Raw genomic sequence first — 13,901 nt, 5'->3', positions numbered from 1 at the left:
GATTCATAGTAAGATACTGAGATTGGAGAATAGAAGTGAAAAAAGGAGGGAAGAAGATGAGTTCGCGGCTGAATTATCACCTTATCTCTTTCGGATTTGATTGGATTGGATTAGATTCAGTTACCAAAAGAAAAGATTTTGATAGGCTATATTTTCGGTAACTAAAAAGAAAACAGTAAAAAGAAAACAGTGTTAATTGACTTAATTAAACAATCCCAATCCCAAAGAATATCTAACGAGAATAGGTGGGTCCACACAAGTTGCCTTGTGCGGGTGCCCTCTCTGAATCCGGACTCTTCCTGAATTAAGACGTCATAACATCTCTTCCCAATCCCTAACGAAAAAACAAACATGTACAACGTGCGGTTCAAAATAGGTGTTTCCATCTTTAAGAGCCAATATACAAGGTCGATCACATCTCTATAGGACCACTGTATCACATATCAGACGCCGTACTCGAGCAACATGGTTTTAGGAGGAGAATCAAACTCCTTGTCTTCCTCCAAGTAGAATTCTAATTCCTAACGGATGTAGTTTTCCCAGAATTAGAAATCCCTTTAATACTAGTCCTTTGATTTTGTTTCTAAAAAACAACTAGGGGTGAAGAAAGAAGCCAGACGAAGTTGGTGATCATGGTGGGTAAAAAATTGAATTTGGGTGCACCTAATCCTGACCTTCCTTATGAAATTGTATTCTTCGTCATACTCACTAGACTCCCTGTTAAATCTATCGCTAGATTCAGTTGTGTCAGCAAACTATGGTATGCCACGGTTCGCGACCCTGAATTCATTAAATCACAATTGGTCTGCGCAAAAGAAAACTCTAGCGCTTCGGCTGTTGCTCTCCTCCATTATCGAATACGTGGGAACTTTGACTATATCTTTGTCGATAAAGTTGGTCTGGAATATTTTCGATTTCAAACTAGGAACTGGACATCTAGAATTGGTCATTCTAATGGTTTGTTTTGTTTTCGTTCCAGATTTGGTATTGAGATTTGCAATCCTATCACACGCGAGTTTTTATACCTCCCGCTTCCCCCGCAGCCCCCAAGTAAGGATCGTGATACAATTAGTTATGGATTTGGTTTCGATCCTTTGAAGAATGAATATAAAGTTGTCCAAATTGGAGTTCATGAAAATGAAAATTTCCATAGGTGCATGGTGTGCACTTTGGGGATTAATAATAATTGTTGGAAGGATATTACTGTTGGAAGTAATCTATCAACGTGGTTAAACTCTGGTTATCTTAGCAGGTACATGACCTTTTGTGGTGTTGTGAATAAGGATAGAGCTCTATGTTCAAATGGAGCTCTTCATTGGTTCTTTCGCCGTGCTAATATAATTTTGTCGTTTGACATCCACTCTGAAGATTTCTCAATTGTTGTAGGTCCGACTCACTATCATTATATGATTGATTATCGTTGTTTTCTCATTGAGTGGCAAGGCTGTGTGTGTATAGCCTTTCAGAGCGGTCGGGAAGTCTGTGCTGGCTATGTACACTTATTTAAGTATATGTTGCAGCAACCCCAACCCCACTACTCTGATATTGACCTGCTCCGTCGTGTAATTTGGGATGAACGCACATATGTTTTCCCAATCAAGCCTACTTCTCCAGTCGGTCTTTTGGATGCTGAATCTTTATTCTATTGGTTCACTGAGGAAGGACTTCTTTTAATGTATTCTCCACTATTTGTCGGTGGGCAGGATGTAATATACTATGATGATGGGGATTTCAGAACACATAGTTTTTTGCTTCCAAAGGGTTCGGATTATTCCTTGTTAGCTGAGTGTGAATTTCTTCTTCCCGTTGAGAATGTTCTCTCCCTAAAAACATTCGTGATATCTAGTAGTCCAGATCAAGTCAGATGTGTGAAGGATAAAAGCGTTGTGCAAGTCAAATTTGTCACCTCTCTGTAGAACAAACATTCTTGCAGCCTGGTGGTGTTGTTGATGGCTTCAAGTGACTTTTTTTTTCGAATTTTTCCATTGTTTGTTTGTCCACATGTCTGGATTTATACCTAGTATTTGTCTTTCGTAATGATCATGAAAACGTACTGGTATGGGGACAGATGCTGTTTGTTTGTTGTTTGGCAAAGGAGGGCTTGTGCCACTGGTGGATAAGATGGGGCAATCCCTGAGAAGTACCTTGGTGTTCCAATTCTTACAGGTAGAGTTACTAACGCTGCTCTTGCTCGACTGGTGGATAAGATTAGATTGAAGGCATCAAGTTGGGTAGGTAAAATGCTCTCTTTCCAGGGTCGGGTGGTTCTCAGCTCGTCGGCATGTTCTAAAATAGTTTGCCAGTACACAACATGGCTGTCTACAAATGGCATGCATCAACACTAGGAATGTATCCTCTCTGTAGAGCAAGCATTCTTGCAACCTGGAGCTGTTAATGACTTCAAGTGATTAGATGAAGACCAAAGGCCCGCTTCAAGTCAATGTTGGATGCCCAAACCGTCTATAAGAAGCATTGCGGGTTGTTTTTTGTTGTTGCGTGCATGTGTGTGCGAGCGCCCGTGTTTTTTTGCTTTTAAGTTTTATCATTGGGGGTTTGTCCACTCTTGTCTGGTTGTTTAACGGTTTTACCTGGTAGTTACCTTTGATAATGTTATCATCAGAACTGTAATTGTGACACGCTGTTTGTGGATATAAGTGGATTGCATTATGTGAAATGGGTTCATTTGATTGGCAAATTATTGGTGGTAGTAATTTTACTGCGGGTTGTGCTACAATAATGGGACTTGTTTAAGTATATATATTTGTATGTAAAACTCCAAGGAATGATTTCAATTTTACCAAAACTGGAGTTTGTTTGGTACAGATTCGAAATTGTTTTTGTAACGCAGTGCTAGTTAACTTTTGATGCCTTTGTTAATGAGGGGAACCCCAACTCCTATGCATCACACATTTGTACTCAGGCAACTCCAAGCTGATATCTGAACCTTTGGACTTGGGATTTAATGAAGTAATCGTGTTATATAGACTTTGCTGTTTAGCCGTGGACTACTCATCTAGTTGCTCGTGGAGGCAATCAGTGTAGTGTTTGTGCGCTTCCAAAGATTACAATAGACATCTACAGTGAAATTGCTACCACCATAGATCCCGACGCCGACGGTGAGACATTATCGAAAAAAGTGTGTTCATAGTAAACTTATCTGTTGCGATATAGCTTGAGTCCTACGGTTAGTAGTGATATGGTTAGTAGTGATATGTTAGGACTCCTGTAATTATGGGATGTAACAAAGTTAGAAAGAAAAGCTCCTAGAATCAGGGAAAATATGATTGTATTATTGGCTATTTAAGCCTAACATTTGTAAATGAGAAGGGAAGAAAGTATCCCCAAATCTGTATCTTCAAATTTATTATGGTATCGGAGCTAAGTCATTAAAAAAATTAAAAAAAAAAAAAAAAAAAAAAAAAAAAAAAATGACTTTGTCGAAACCTCTATTCAAACCACTCAAATCCCAAATACATATACAATAAACAGAAAATTCAGTTTTCAAAGGCGGAATGAGTCCGAATGAAACAAATTATGATGTGTGGTCTCAGCTTATGGAGATGCATATCGTCGGACGTGAAAAACTTGATTATATTCTAGGCCAAACACCTCACCCAAATAAACCGAACCCTCTTACACAAAATGGTATCTTTGAGAATCGAGGAAGGTTAAAGGTTGGTTGTTAACTTCAATGTCTCCGAAATCATGAAGCGCTATCTACGGTTCGCACCGCGACGTGAAATTTGGACGACTTGCCAAAGCATTTTATGATGGGTCCGGACGAATCACGGTATTTGCATTAAACCAACGGCGTTCTCTACCAAAGCGGCTTTGGTCGTTCATTTTCAATTTATTATGGTGAACTTATTGAAATATTTCAAGAAGCTGGATTACCGTGACAAAATCACCATGAAGGATCTCGAAGATGTGATCATTATCGTAAATCGAGTGGAAAGGTTAGCGTGTACATATATTTTTACACGGCCTTGATCTCGAGTTTGAACAATTTGTGTGGAGAAATTCTTGAAAAAAGAGATTTGTTAGACTTGGAGTTTTGCTTATGCATATATGCGGCGTGATGCAAATCGACGACTACTCAAAATGATGATTCTAATCTTCTTGAACCTTACGCTATGGTTGCTTTCGACAATTTAAACCACGAGAACAAGAAGTTTGTTTCAGCCATAGACCGTGTACGGAATCATCAAATCCTACGAGAGAAAAAAATCGGAGCTATGAACTAGGAGGTAATCGATCGAGAGGTCTTGTACTCACCGTGGTGGAACCGGACATACAAAGAAGCGATATTCTTAACTGATTGGGTACCCGACCGGTGGGATCCGAACAAAGCAACTAGCGAAGGGCAAAGCAGAATATTGGTTATGTTGCCATGGCAAACTCGAGAACGAGAACACGTTGATGAAGCTTGTGCCTCGCTTTATCGCCAAGTCAGGTAATGAAGGTAAAGGCACTAATTGCTTCTTCACCTATTAGTAATGACGCATGGATAATTGACTCGGGATGTACCGATCACATGATTTTTGACAACCCCTTGCCCCACTCTATGAAACCATCTAAATGTCCTATCGCGGTCTCAATTCATTGGTACTTCCTCTCACGTAGTAGGAGAATGTTCACTAACTCTTTCAAAGACTTTAAACTTGGATTCCGTTCTTGTCGTCCCATCTCTTAACCATAATTTATTATCCGTTTCTCAAATTTTCGTACCTTACAATGTCTTGTGATTTTTTTTGGCCTAACCATTGTGTTTTTAAGGATATCAAGACTTCGGATGACAATTGGTTATGGTACTAGACAAAGGGAAGCTATATTATCTTGAGTTGGCACCGACAAGTTCAACAAAGTTGGCTCAAGTATTTTCAAGTGAAAGCTCTACTAATCACCGAACTCAGAAATTTGGTTTGGCACAAACGCTTAGGTCATCGTCTTTTGGGTACTTGAAGAAATTGTTTCCACATTTGTTTTCTCAATTATCTGTCTCGAGTTTAAATGTGATGTTTGTGAATTGGCTAAGAGCCACCAAGTATTCCTTTCCAATAAGTATGAATAAAAGTCAAGTACCTTTTATGGTCATTCTCCGATGTGTGGGGTCCCTTGAAGCAAGTAATGCTTTCGATGGTTCATTATCTTTTATTGATGATCATACCCGCATGACACATAAACATGAAGTAAGTTCTTTATTCAAGCAATTCCACAGGATGGTCATGACACAATATCATTCTCATATACAAGTTCTTTGAATTGACAATGGTGGCGAATTTGTGAACAACGATGTGGCTACTTATTTGAGTACCCATGGAATTGTTCATCGGACACGCGTGTCGATATTCTCCTCAACAAAATGGGCGGCGAAAGCCAAGAACCGTCATCTCCTTGAGGTGGTTCGTGCATCATTATTTGGTGCAAAGATGCCCACCCGGTTTTGGGGTGAGGCACTGACATCAGCAGCCTATCTTATTAATAGGGTTCCCTCAAGCTCACTTAAATTTCAGACACCCCTTCAGGTCCTTCAACAAGCCATAAACTCACCTACTGTTTCAAATTTACCTCCTAAAATATTTGGATGCATAGCCTATGTTCATCTACCTACACATTTAAGACATAAATTGGAACCCCGTGCTCTTCAATGTCTATTTGTTGGTTATGCGTTACATCAGAAGGGGTACCGTTGTTACCATCCACCATCTCAGAAAATCTATATTACTCATGATGTTCGATTTCATGAAGAGGAAATGTATTACTCTAAATTTGAGTCTACATTTCAGGAGGAGAAATTAGGTGATACAGGGCCTTCTTATGAGGAGATTATGAAAAATATTCAGCTGTCTCATGAAAATGTTACGGAGCTCAATGATACACGTATTAGTGTGGAATCAAGAGATGATGCAGTGGTTGAGGAAAATCATGGAATTGTGACCTTTGGAGGGTCGAAGCAAACTTCGAGGGATGAAATCGAAACAGATGCAAGTGGTGGCTCTCCTGAAATGAATAATGAAACTCTTGGAACTCAAGATAATCCAACCACACCTCCCATGGCTGAAGTATCAGATAACCAATTGTCTCAAGAGTTTGCATCCAGCATAGAACCTCAGGTAATATCTGACCACAATAGAAAACTTCTACCCACTCGGGTAATTAACTAGAGGTATACCTAAACAGACTTATGAACCTGTTCTTAAATCCAAACCCAAATACCCAATGAATAACTTTCTATCGTACCATAATTTGTCAAAAGAATGTGAGGTATTTGTGAATCAATTATCTGTTGTGTCTATTCCTAATAGTGTGCAGGACGCTTTACGGGATACACAATGGAAGGAGGCAATGAACGAAGAGATGAGATCCCTCCAAAAGAATGAAACATGGGATGTGGTTGACTTACCTTATGAAAAGAAACCGGTTGGATGCAAGTGGGTATTCACAGTTAAATACAAGGCAGATGGAGCTATCGAGCGGTACAAAGCGAGACTTGTTGCTAAAGGATCTGATCAATCCTACGGTGTTGACTATCACGGAAACTTTTCCCCATGCCGCCAAGATGAATCGAATACGGTACGGGTATTGCTATCTTTGGCTGTGACCTTTGATTGGCCGTTACATCAATTTGATGTAAAAAACGCATTCCTACACGGAACTCTCAAAGAAGAGGTATATATGGCATTGCCCCCAGGATGTATGTCACTTACAGGAAGCAAACAAGTCTGTAGATTGCGGAAATCCTTGTATGGCCTAAAGCAGTCGCCCAGGGCGTGGTTTGGCAGATTTACAAGCTCAATGAAGGCATTCGGGTACCGGCAATGTAACTCTAACCATACGCTTTTCCTAAAGCACAAGAAAGGGAAGATTACTGCACTTATCATCTATGTTGATGATATGGTAGTCACCGGAGATGATATGGCTGAACAAAAGGCACTACAAACCTATCTTGCTCGAGAGTTCGATATGAAAAACCTTGGTCCATTACGTGTCGTCCAGTATCTACTCCTATGGCTGAAAATGTGAAGTTGGGAAACTATCCAGATCAAGTCCCTACGAACAAAGAACAGTACCAAAGGTTAGTGGGCCGGTTAATGTATCTTGCTCATACACGGCCAGATTTGGCATATGCTCTGAGTGTAATCAGCCAATTCATGCATTCCCCAAGTCAAGAACACATGGATGCTGTTATCCGTATCTTACGTTACTTAAAGTCCTCTCCCGGAAAGGGAATTCTAGTTCGACAGAGCAATGGAATTAATATTGAAGGATATACTGATGCAGATTGGGCGGGATCGGTTGATGATCGAAAATCTACATCAGGATACTTAACCTTTATAGGTGGTAACTTGGTGACATGGCGGAGTAAGAAACAAGCTGTAGTTGTAAGATCAAGTGCCGAGGCTGAGTTTCGGGGCATGGCAAATGGAATATGTGAGGTATTGTGGCTTAGAAGATTATTGCATGAGTTGCATGTTAAACATATGCATCCAATGAAGTTATATTGTGATAATAAGGCAGCTTGCGACATTGCTCACAACCCGGTGCAACATGATAGGACAAAACACGTTGAGATTGATCGACATTTTATCAAAGAGAAACTCGAGGCTAAGGTGATAGAACTTCCTTATGTTCGGTCTCAAGATCAATTGGCAGATGTGCTTACCAAAGCTGTTTCTAGTCAGACATTCCATAAATGTGTTGACAAGTTGGGCATGAGTAACATATATGCTCCAACTTAGGAGGAGTGTTGCGATATAGCTTGAGTCCTACGGTTAGTAGTGATATGGTTAGTAGTGATATGTTAGGACTCCTGTAATTATGGGATGTAACAAAGTTAGAAAGAAAAGCTCCTAGAATCAGGGAAAATATGATTGTATTATTGGCTATTTAAGCCTAACATTTGTAAATGAGAAGGGAAGAAAGTATCCCCAAATCTGTATCTTCAAATTTATTATTATCTAGTTGAAAATGCTTGTAACCTGAGATTACAAAGGTTAACTATTTATTAAACAGCAAATTATTCATTAAAGAATTAAAGGGAGCAAGTTGCAACGTTTGCTACAATTTCCAATCATATCACACGACTTGAAATGTGGGAATAATAATTGCTTTTACCAAAAGAGAATGTTTAGTCCTCCAATAACAGCGAATCAACAGTGATAACACCATTCACTTGGCATTAGTTGTAACTTCGGCACAAAGCCGCAGTTTGGAGTGAATTAGTAACATTTTCGAAAAAAAAAACACAAGGAATTTGTGAGAAAACAATTCCTGTGTTTAGAACACGTGTCCTACACTCCTACTTGTTCTATTCTTAACGCTCTTGAACTTTTCACGGTTGGTTGACATTCAATCAATAAAGAAGACAAAACTCTGATGGACATGATCACACAAGAAACTCTACTTAAGGTAGTAGGTAACTTGCATCTTATCACTAACTACTTGCACTCTTAGAACAAAATATACCGACTTACTAGTGCAGACAACAAATATTAAACCTCTATAATCTCAGCTTCAAACAACCCAATTTTTTTTCATGGGTTTTACAATTGCACATACACGAAACAGTGCCTCCGGGAGCACATTTGCTCCAGGCATCAATAGAGATTCATTTTACATGATTATCTGTGTGAATCGCCAAGTCTAATTAGCAACAGAAATCAATTAGGGTTCAAATACCTGCTTGGAAATTGGTCGGATATAAAAAGGGAAAGCCTAGAGTAAGATTACAAGGGTGATTCAAAGTTGTTGCTAATGCGACGCACCATCGATTCCTTGGATATATAAGTAACAAATACTCGAGCAGGTTCTTTAGAGCAAGTCTAATGGAGAGCTATTAAATTGGGCTGCTAAAAAGTACCATATAGGCATTTTAGCTTGTCCATTCAAATTTGGCACACCAAAATAAAAAAACGAATCCAATCGCGTTTTTGGTTTTGAAGTGTTCAATAATACAGACGGCATAATTTTTGCCATCTGTCTATTATTTTCTAACTTAAGTTGAATTTTTTTTGAATGGATGACACAATTTCTACCATCCGTCGAAATTTAACACACGGACGCAGAAACTATGTCATCCGTCTCCCGAACTTATTATGGTAGTTGCTAGCGAAAGTCTTAATTTTTGGGTTTTGACTCCTTTAAAATTTAAGACACTTTTAGCCGTCCTATTGAAATGATATTTTTGTGGTTAGGGTGCTATATTTGCCGCAACCCATATAGCCCCATTGGACTTGCTCTTATTGGCAACACAATCTGCCCAGTAAGATTACAAGTCATTTTCTGTCATGCGTTTCACATAATGCTATCCACATAAAGCACCTGTCAGTCTGTCACCCTGATAGTTTTAAAGATTACTACAAAAGAGAGCTACTAGGTAATAAATTAAGGGTAAATTAATACTTCAAACCCCAATCTACACAGGAGGGGACAAATGAAAATCTCAAAAAGAAAATAAAAAAATAATAATATACATATAGTCTTCAACTACACCAGGCTGCAAGCATGATTGTTCTACATATAGAGGAGACCGACTTGACTTGCGCTACCCATTTATCCTTCATACATCTGACTTGATATGGACCGGATGCTGGGAATGGTTTTAGAGAGTGAGTATTCTTTAATCCACGCACTTTGGAAGCGTAAAATTGTGTGTCCTGAATTCCCCCGAACAGTATACACTATCCCAATCAAGAATGTGCGGAGAATATATTAAAAGAAGTCCTTCCTCAGTGAACCAATGGAATAAATACTGGCCATTCAAAAGACCAATTGGAGAAGTAGGCTTTGAAGGGAAAACAAAAGTTAATTTATTCCAAATTTCATCAAGGGGCCGGTCAAAATCAAAGTAGTGGGTTTCTTCAACATTTACTTAAATATGTGTACATAGCCAACAGACGAATGTTCTAAAATGATATACAGAGAGCCTTGGAACTCGACGAGACAACAGCGAAACGGTTTCATATAAGGAAAAGCATACGAACCTCTAACCATCGAGAATTTTTCATTGTGGATGTCAAATGACATAAGCATATAAGCATCACGGAAGAACCAATTAAGAGCGCAATTTGAGCATAGAGCTCTATCTGAATTCAAAACGCCCCAAAGGCTCTTGGACACCCTAAGATAACCAGAACTCAACCACTTCGATAGATTACTTCCAACAGTCATGTCCTTCCAAGAATTATTCCCAAAGTGCAAACCATGCACCTATGGAAATTTTCATTTTCATGAACGACACTTTGGACTACTTTATATTCCGTAGTCAAAGGATCGAAACCAAATCCATAAGCAGGGGGTGCGGGGGAAGTGGGAGGTATAAAAACTCGCGTGTGAGAGGATTGCAAATTTCGACACCAGATTTTGAACAAAAGCAAAATAGACCATTCCAATGGCCTACTCTAGACGTCCACTTTGTAGTTTGAAAACGGAAATACTCGTGACCATCTTTATTGACAAAGATATAGTCAGAGTTCTGGATTGACTTCCTGAATCAAAGATGGAGGAGACCAACAACCGAAGTGCTAGAGATTACTTTTGCACGATCCAAGTGAGATTAATAAACTCAAGGTCGCCAATTGTGGCATATATCATAGTTTGCTTACGCAACTGAATCTTACGAGAGATTTGAGAGGGAGTCTGTTGAGTATGCCGAAGAATACTATTTCATGAGGGAGATCAGGGTAAGATGCACTCCAATTCAATTTTTTACCCACCATGATCACCACCGTCGTCAGGCTTCTTTCTGGACCCCTAGTTGTAACTAGTATACAGCAGACAGTGGGGCGATGTTTGAGTGCACAGAGTATAACAAAGTTTTAAAGGAAGAACTAAGAAAACCCATATTGCATTACCCATTAAAGCCAATACAAATAGAATAAAATGCAAAAAAAATGTGTTGTCATTAAAAGCCAAACAACACAAATAAGTACATAAACATCAAGTATATTACTACATTTTGTTAACAAAGAAGACAGCTGTTGTAGCCTCTTTTTCACTCCTCTCTCTTCTCTCTCTACGCCTCTTCTTTTTCTCTTTTCCTCCACCTTTCTCTCCTCTTCACTGTTCTCTTTATATCCCCTCCCACTCCCTCATGGTCGTCCATCTGTCCATCAATCTCTCGGTCTCTCTGCCACCGTGTAGGGTTTCTGTGAGTACCAGAAGGTTTGAGGATCTATCCTGTACCACGCGTGTATCGTGCTTATCTGACTCTAGGCTCATCCAACCTTCGACTCACGGCATTCATCTGTCAGCCCCATGCCCCACGTGTTCCCTCCTTCCCCTCTACATTTCGGTAGCCGCGACCCTGCTAGGATGCTCCCTGTTTCACTTACTATCTTAATACCAAGCCCATATGTCGTTGATCTTTCAGCCATCATAATTTGGGTCGCTACAATGCCCCCTCTCGAGTCCACGAACCTACTGATGTTTGCAGAGTCGAGAACCCACCTTTGCCCGCCTTTTTACTTGGCTTCTGTTCCACGCTTAATTATTCATCTTACATGTGTCCCACGCGTGCACGGTCTGAATCTCCTCATTTCTTGTTCCCACACGTATCGTGTTTTCTCTGGTTCAACTGTTGGCCCCTCGGTTTCTGCCTCTCTGCTTTTACCATTTACCCCCCTCACTCTTCAAATCCCACTCGCTCCCCATCCCTCTCTCATTCATTTCTCACTCTCCTCTTTGTTTTGCTTCAGACGCCATTTTTAACCTCTCTCACTTCTCCCTCCCTTGCTATCTTCACCTCCTCCTTACTGCCAGCCCGTTTTACTTCTTGGAGTTCTTCTTCCCATTTCTTTCTCTTCTCAGTGCTTGCTCAGATGCTCGTTCTCGCCATTGGATCAGTGCGTCAGGTTGGTGGTCTTTTTCTTTTTCTCTTACATTTTCTTTTGTGTAACGGTTCATCTTCCATTAATCTTCCCATATGTCGAACTCCCAATCAGAGGATCCAACTTCTACACGATCTGACACACCAAAGATATGGAGCAGTTGCGGATAAGCTTCAAGGCTTAAGCCGACAAGCGGGTGGCTAAAAAGCTCTATGAAGAGCATGCCTATCTAGTCAAAGAAGGTCGCCTCCTCCCAGCCAAGCCTCAGTCTCCCCTACCAGAAACTCATGATGTCGCGGACCCTGTTGTTGATGCTACTCCCAACCTGCTGTCCGAGGACCCTGTTGATGAGAATACTCCTCTTGAACATGCCGCAACATCACCTGAACCGACACTCCCTGCTGAAGTCCCGCTACAAGACTTAGATTAGTCCACACTGCTGGCTATTCCTTTGCTTTGAAGATTGTATTTGATTTTGCCCTATCCATTTTGTAACTAACTTTGACACTGGTAGTACTCAATTGTTATTTTCATGATGTTTAATTACTTTGTTTGAACTGCTTTGCTCCCCACCTTGTTTTTATCTCTCTTAATTTGTTTTAACTATTGTCTTGATTGCGACCTCACATACCCACGCACCATATAGTGGCTCTGCCTTTTGCCACTCTCTAGCGTAGCGACTCCGGATGCCATTATTCATCCCTTTCCATCTCAACTCTCTCAGATTGACCATGTCACCTGTTGGGGCCACTTCTTTTCCTGCCCCCATGTGTGACTCAAGCCTCTCATCCGCGAAAGGCTCGTCCCACTTCGCAGGCTCTAGTAGGCCATGAAGCCCATTGGGACAGCTCTCATCCGCAAAGGGCTACTCCCCTCCCCTCCCCATTGCCTCTCTCTTTGAGTGATTTTGCAGACTACTAGGGGCTCTTTCTTTGCCCCCATGTGTGATTTAGGCCCCTCATCTACGAAGGGGGCATCCCACTCCAGCGGGCTCTAGTAGGCCATGAAGCCTGTTGGGACAGCTCATCCTGCCCCAAATTTGATTTGGACCCCTCGTCCACAAAGGGCTCCTTTCCCCCCGCTGTGTCAAGTTTGATTGTTGAAGCTATGCATAACAAGTGATATTCTCTTCTCAAAAGTGTCATTATATTATATATTTACAAATAGCTCCAGTGTTTTGCTCTGGATCCCCATTACATTCAAGTGTAGAATTTTTTTAACATTCTCACATTTCATGGCTTTTCTATTAATTTTCCCTCCGCGGTCTGCAATTTGTACGTTCCAACCCCTCCTACGCCAGCCACTGTATAGAGCCCCTCCCAGCTTGGACCCAGTTTTTCGTCGTTCTCCCTCTTGGTACTGGGCGTCACTCGTCGCAGCACGGAATCTCCTATTTTGAACTGCCGCGGCTTGACTCTCTTGTTATATTGTCTCTAGAAACGTCGATGATACTTCTCAAGCCTGATGCGAGCTAAATCCCTTCTTTCTTCTGCCAAATTCAAGTTGCTTACCAGTATGCCCCAGTTCAAACCTTCTTCTACTGCCTTTGTTCGGGTTGTGGTTGCCACTATTCGACTGGAAAAAAATCGACAGTAAGCATAACCAAAACTATACTGAGCCAGAAACAAAACTATGACAGTACCCATAGGTTCGGTGAAGAAAATTGAAAAAAAATATAACCACTCACCAGTATCGCGAAAACGAAAATATAGAAAATTACGCGAGAAAACCAATCCCAAGCTAACTTGCACAATCCGCCCTGTCTCTCTCTCTTTGTTCTTCTTTTCTTTTTAGCTATTTAGTTCTTGTTTTAAGAAAACCTCTTTTTTTCTTTCCGGAGGCCTTTCTAAATAATATTACCTACCATATATTATATTTAACCTTTTAGAAACTTCCTATTTTACCAAATATTTCTATTCCTAATATATAATATTATTTTCTATTAAAAAATATTCTATTTATTATAAACCTTATATTAACATCTTTTTTGAAAACTTTCCAACTATTAAAAATCTCTACACAAAATTCAAAATACTTGTTTTTCCTATTTTCTATTTACTATCAAAAAGTCAA

General features: G+C 40.2%; 1 protein-coding gene across 1 annotated transcript; it reads left to right on the top strand.

Annotated features, from left to right (window-relative positions):
- The first annotated feature begins 293 nt into the window (after positions 1-293).
- Positions 294-2,695, top strand: LOC147489682 (putative F-box protein At1g32420). The gene has a single exon (XM_086573383.1). The coding sequence runs from the start codon at positions 633-635 to the stop codon at positions 1,914-1,916; it is 1,284 nt and encodes a 427-aa protein (XP_086429509.1). The 5' UTR covers positions 294-632; the 3' UTR covers positions 1,917-2,695.
- Positions 2,696-13,901: the final 11,206 nt, after the last annotated feature.

The sequence above is a fragment of the Coptis chinensis genome, chromosome 7, assembly GCF_015680905.1.
Source record: "Coptis chinensis isolate HL-2020 chromosome 7, ASM1568090v1, whole genome shotgun sequence".
Lineage (NCBI taxonomy): Eukaryota > Viridiplantae > Streptophyta > Magnoliopsida > Ranunculales > Ranunculaceae > Coptis > Coptis chinensis.
Note: the sequence above shows the minus strand (reverse complement) of the source record. Positions and strands in the feature narration are given on the sequence as shown.

Coding starts and splice junctions, on each gene's coding strand:
- LOC147489682 (XM_086573383.1), top strand. CDS start 633: ATGGTGGGTAAAAAATTGAATTTGGGTGCACCTAATCCTGACCTTCCT.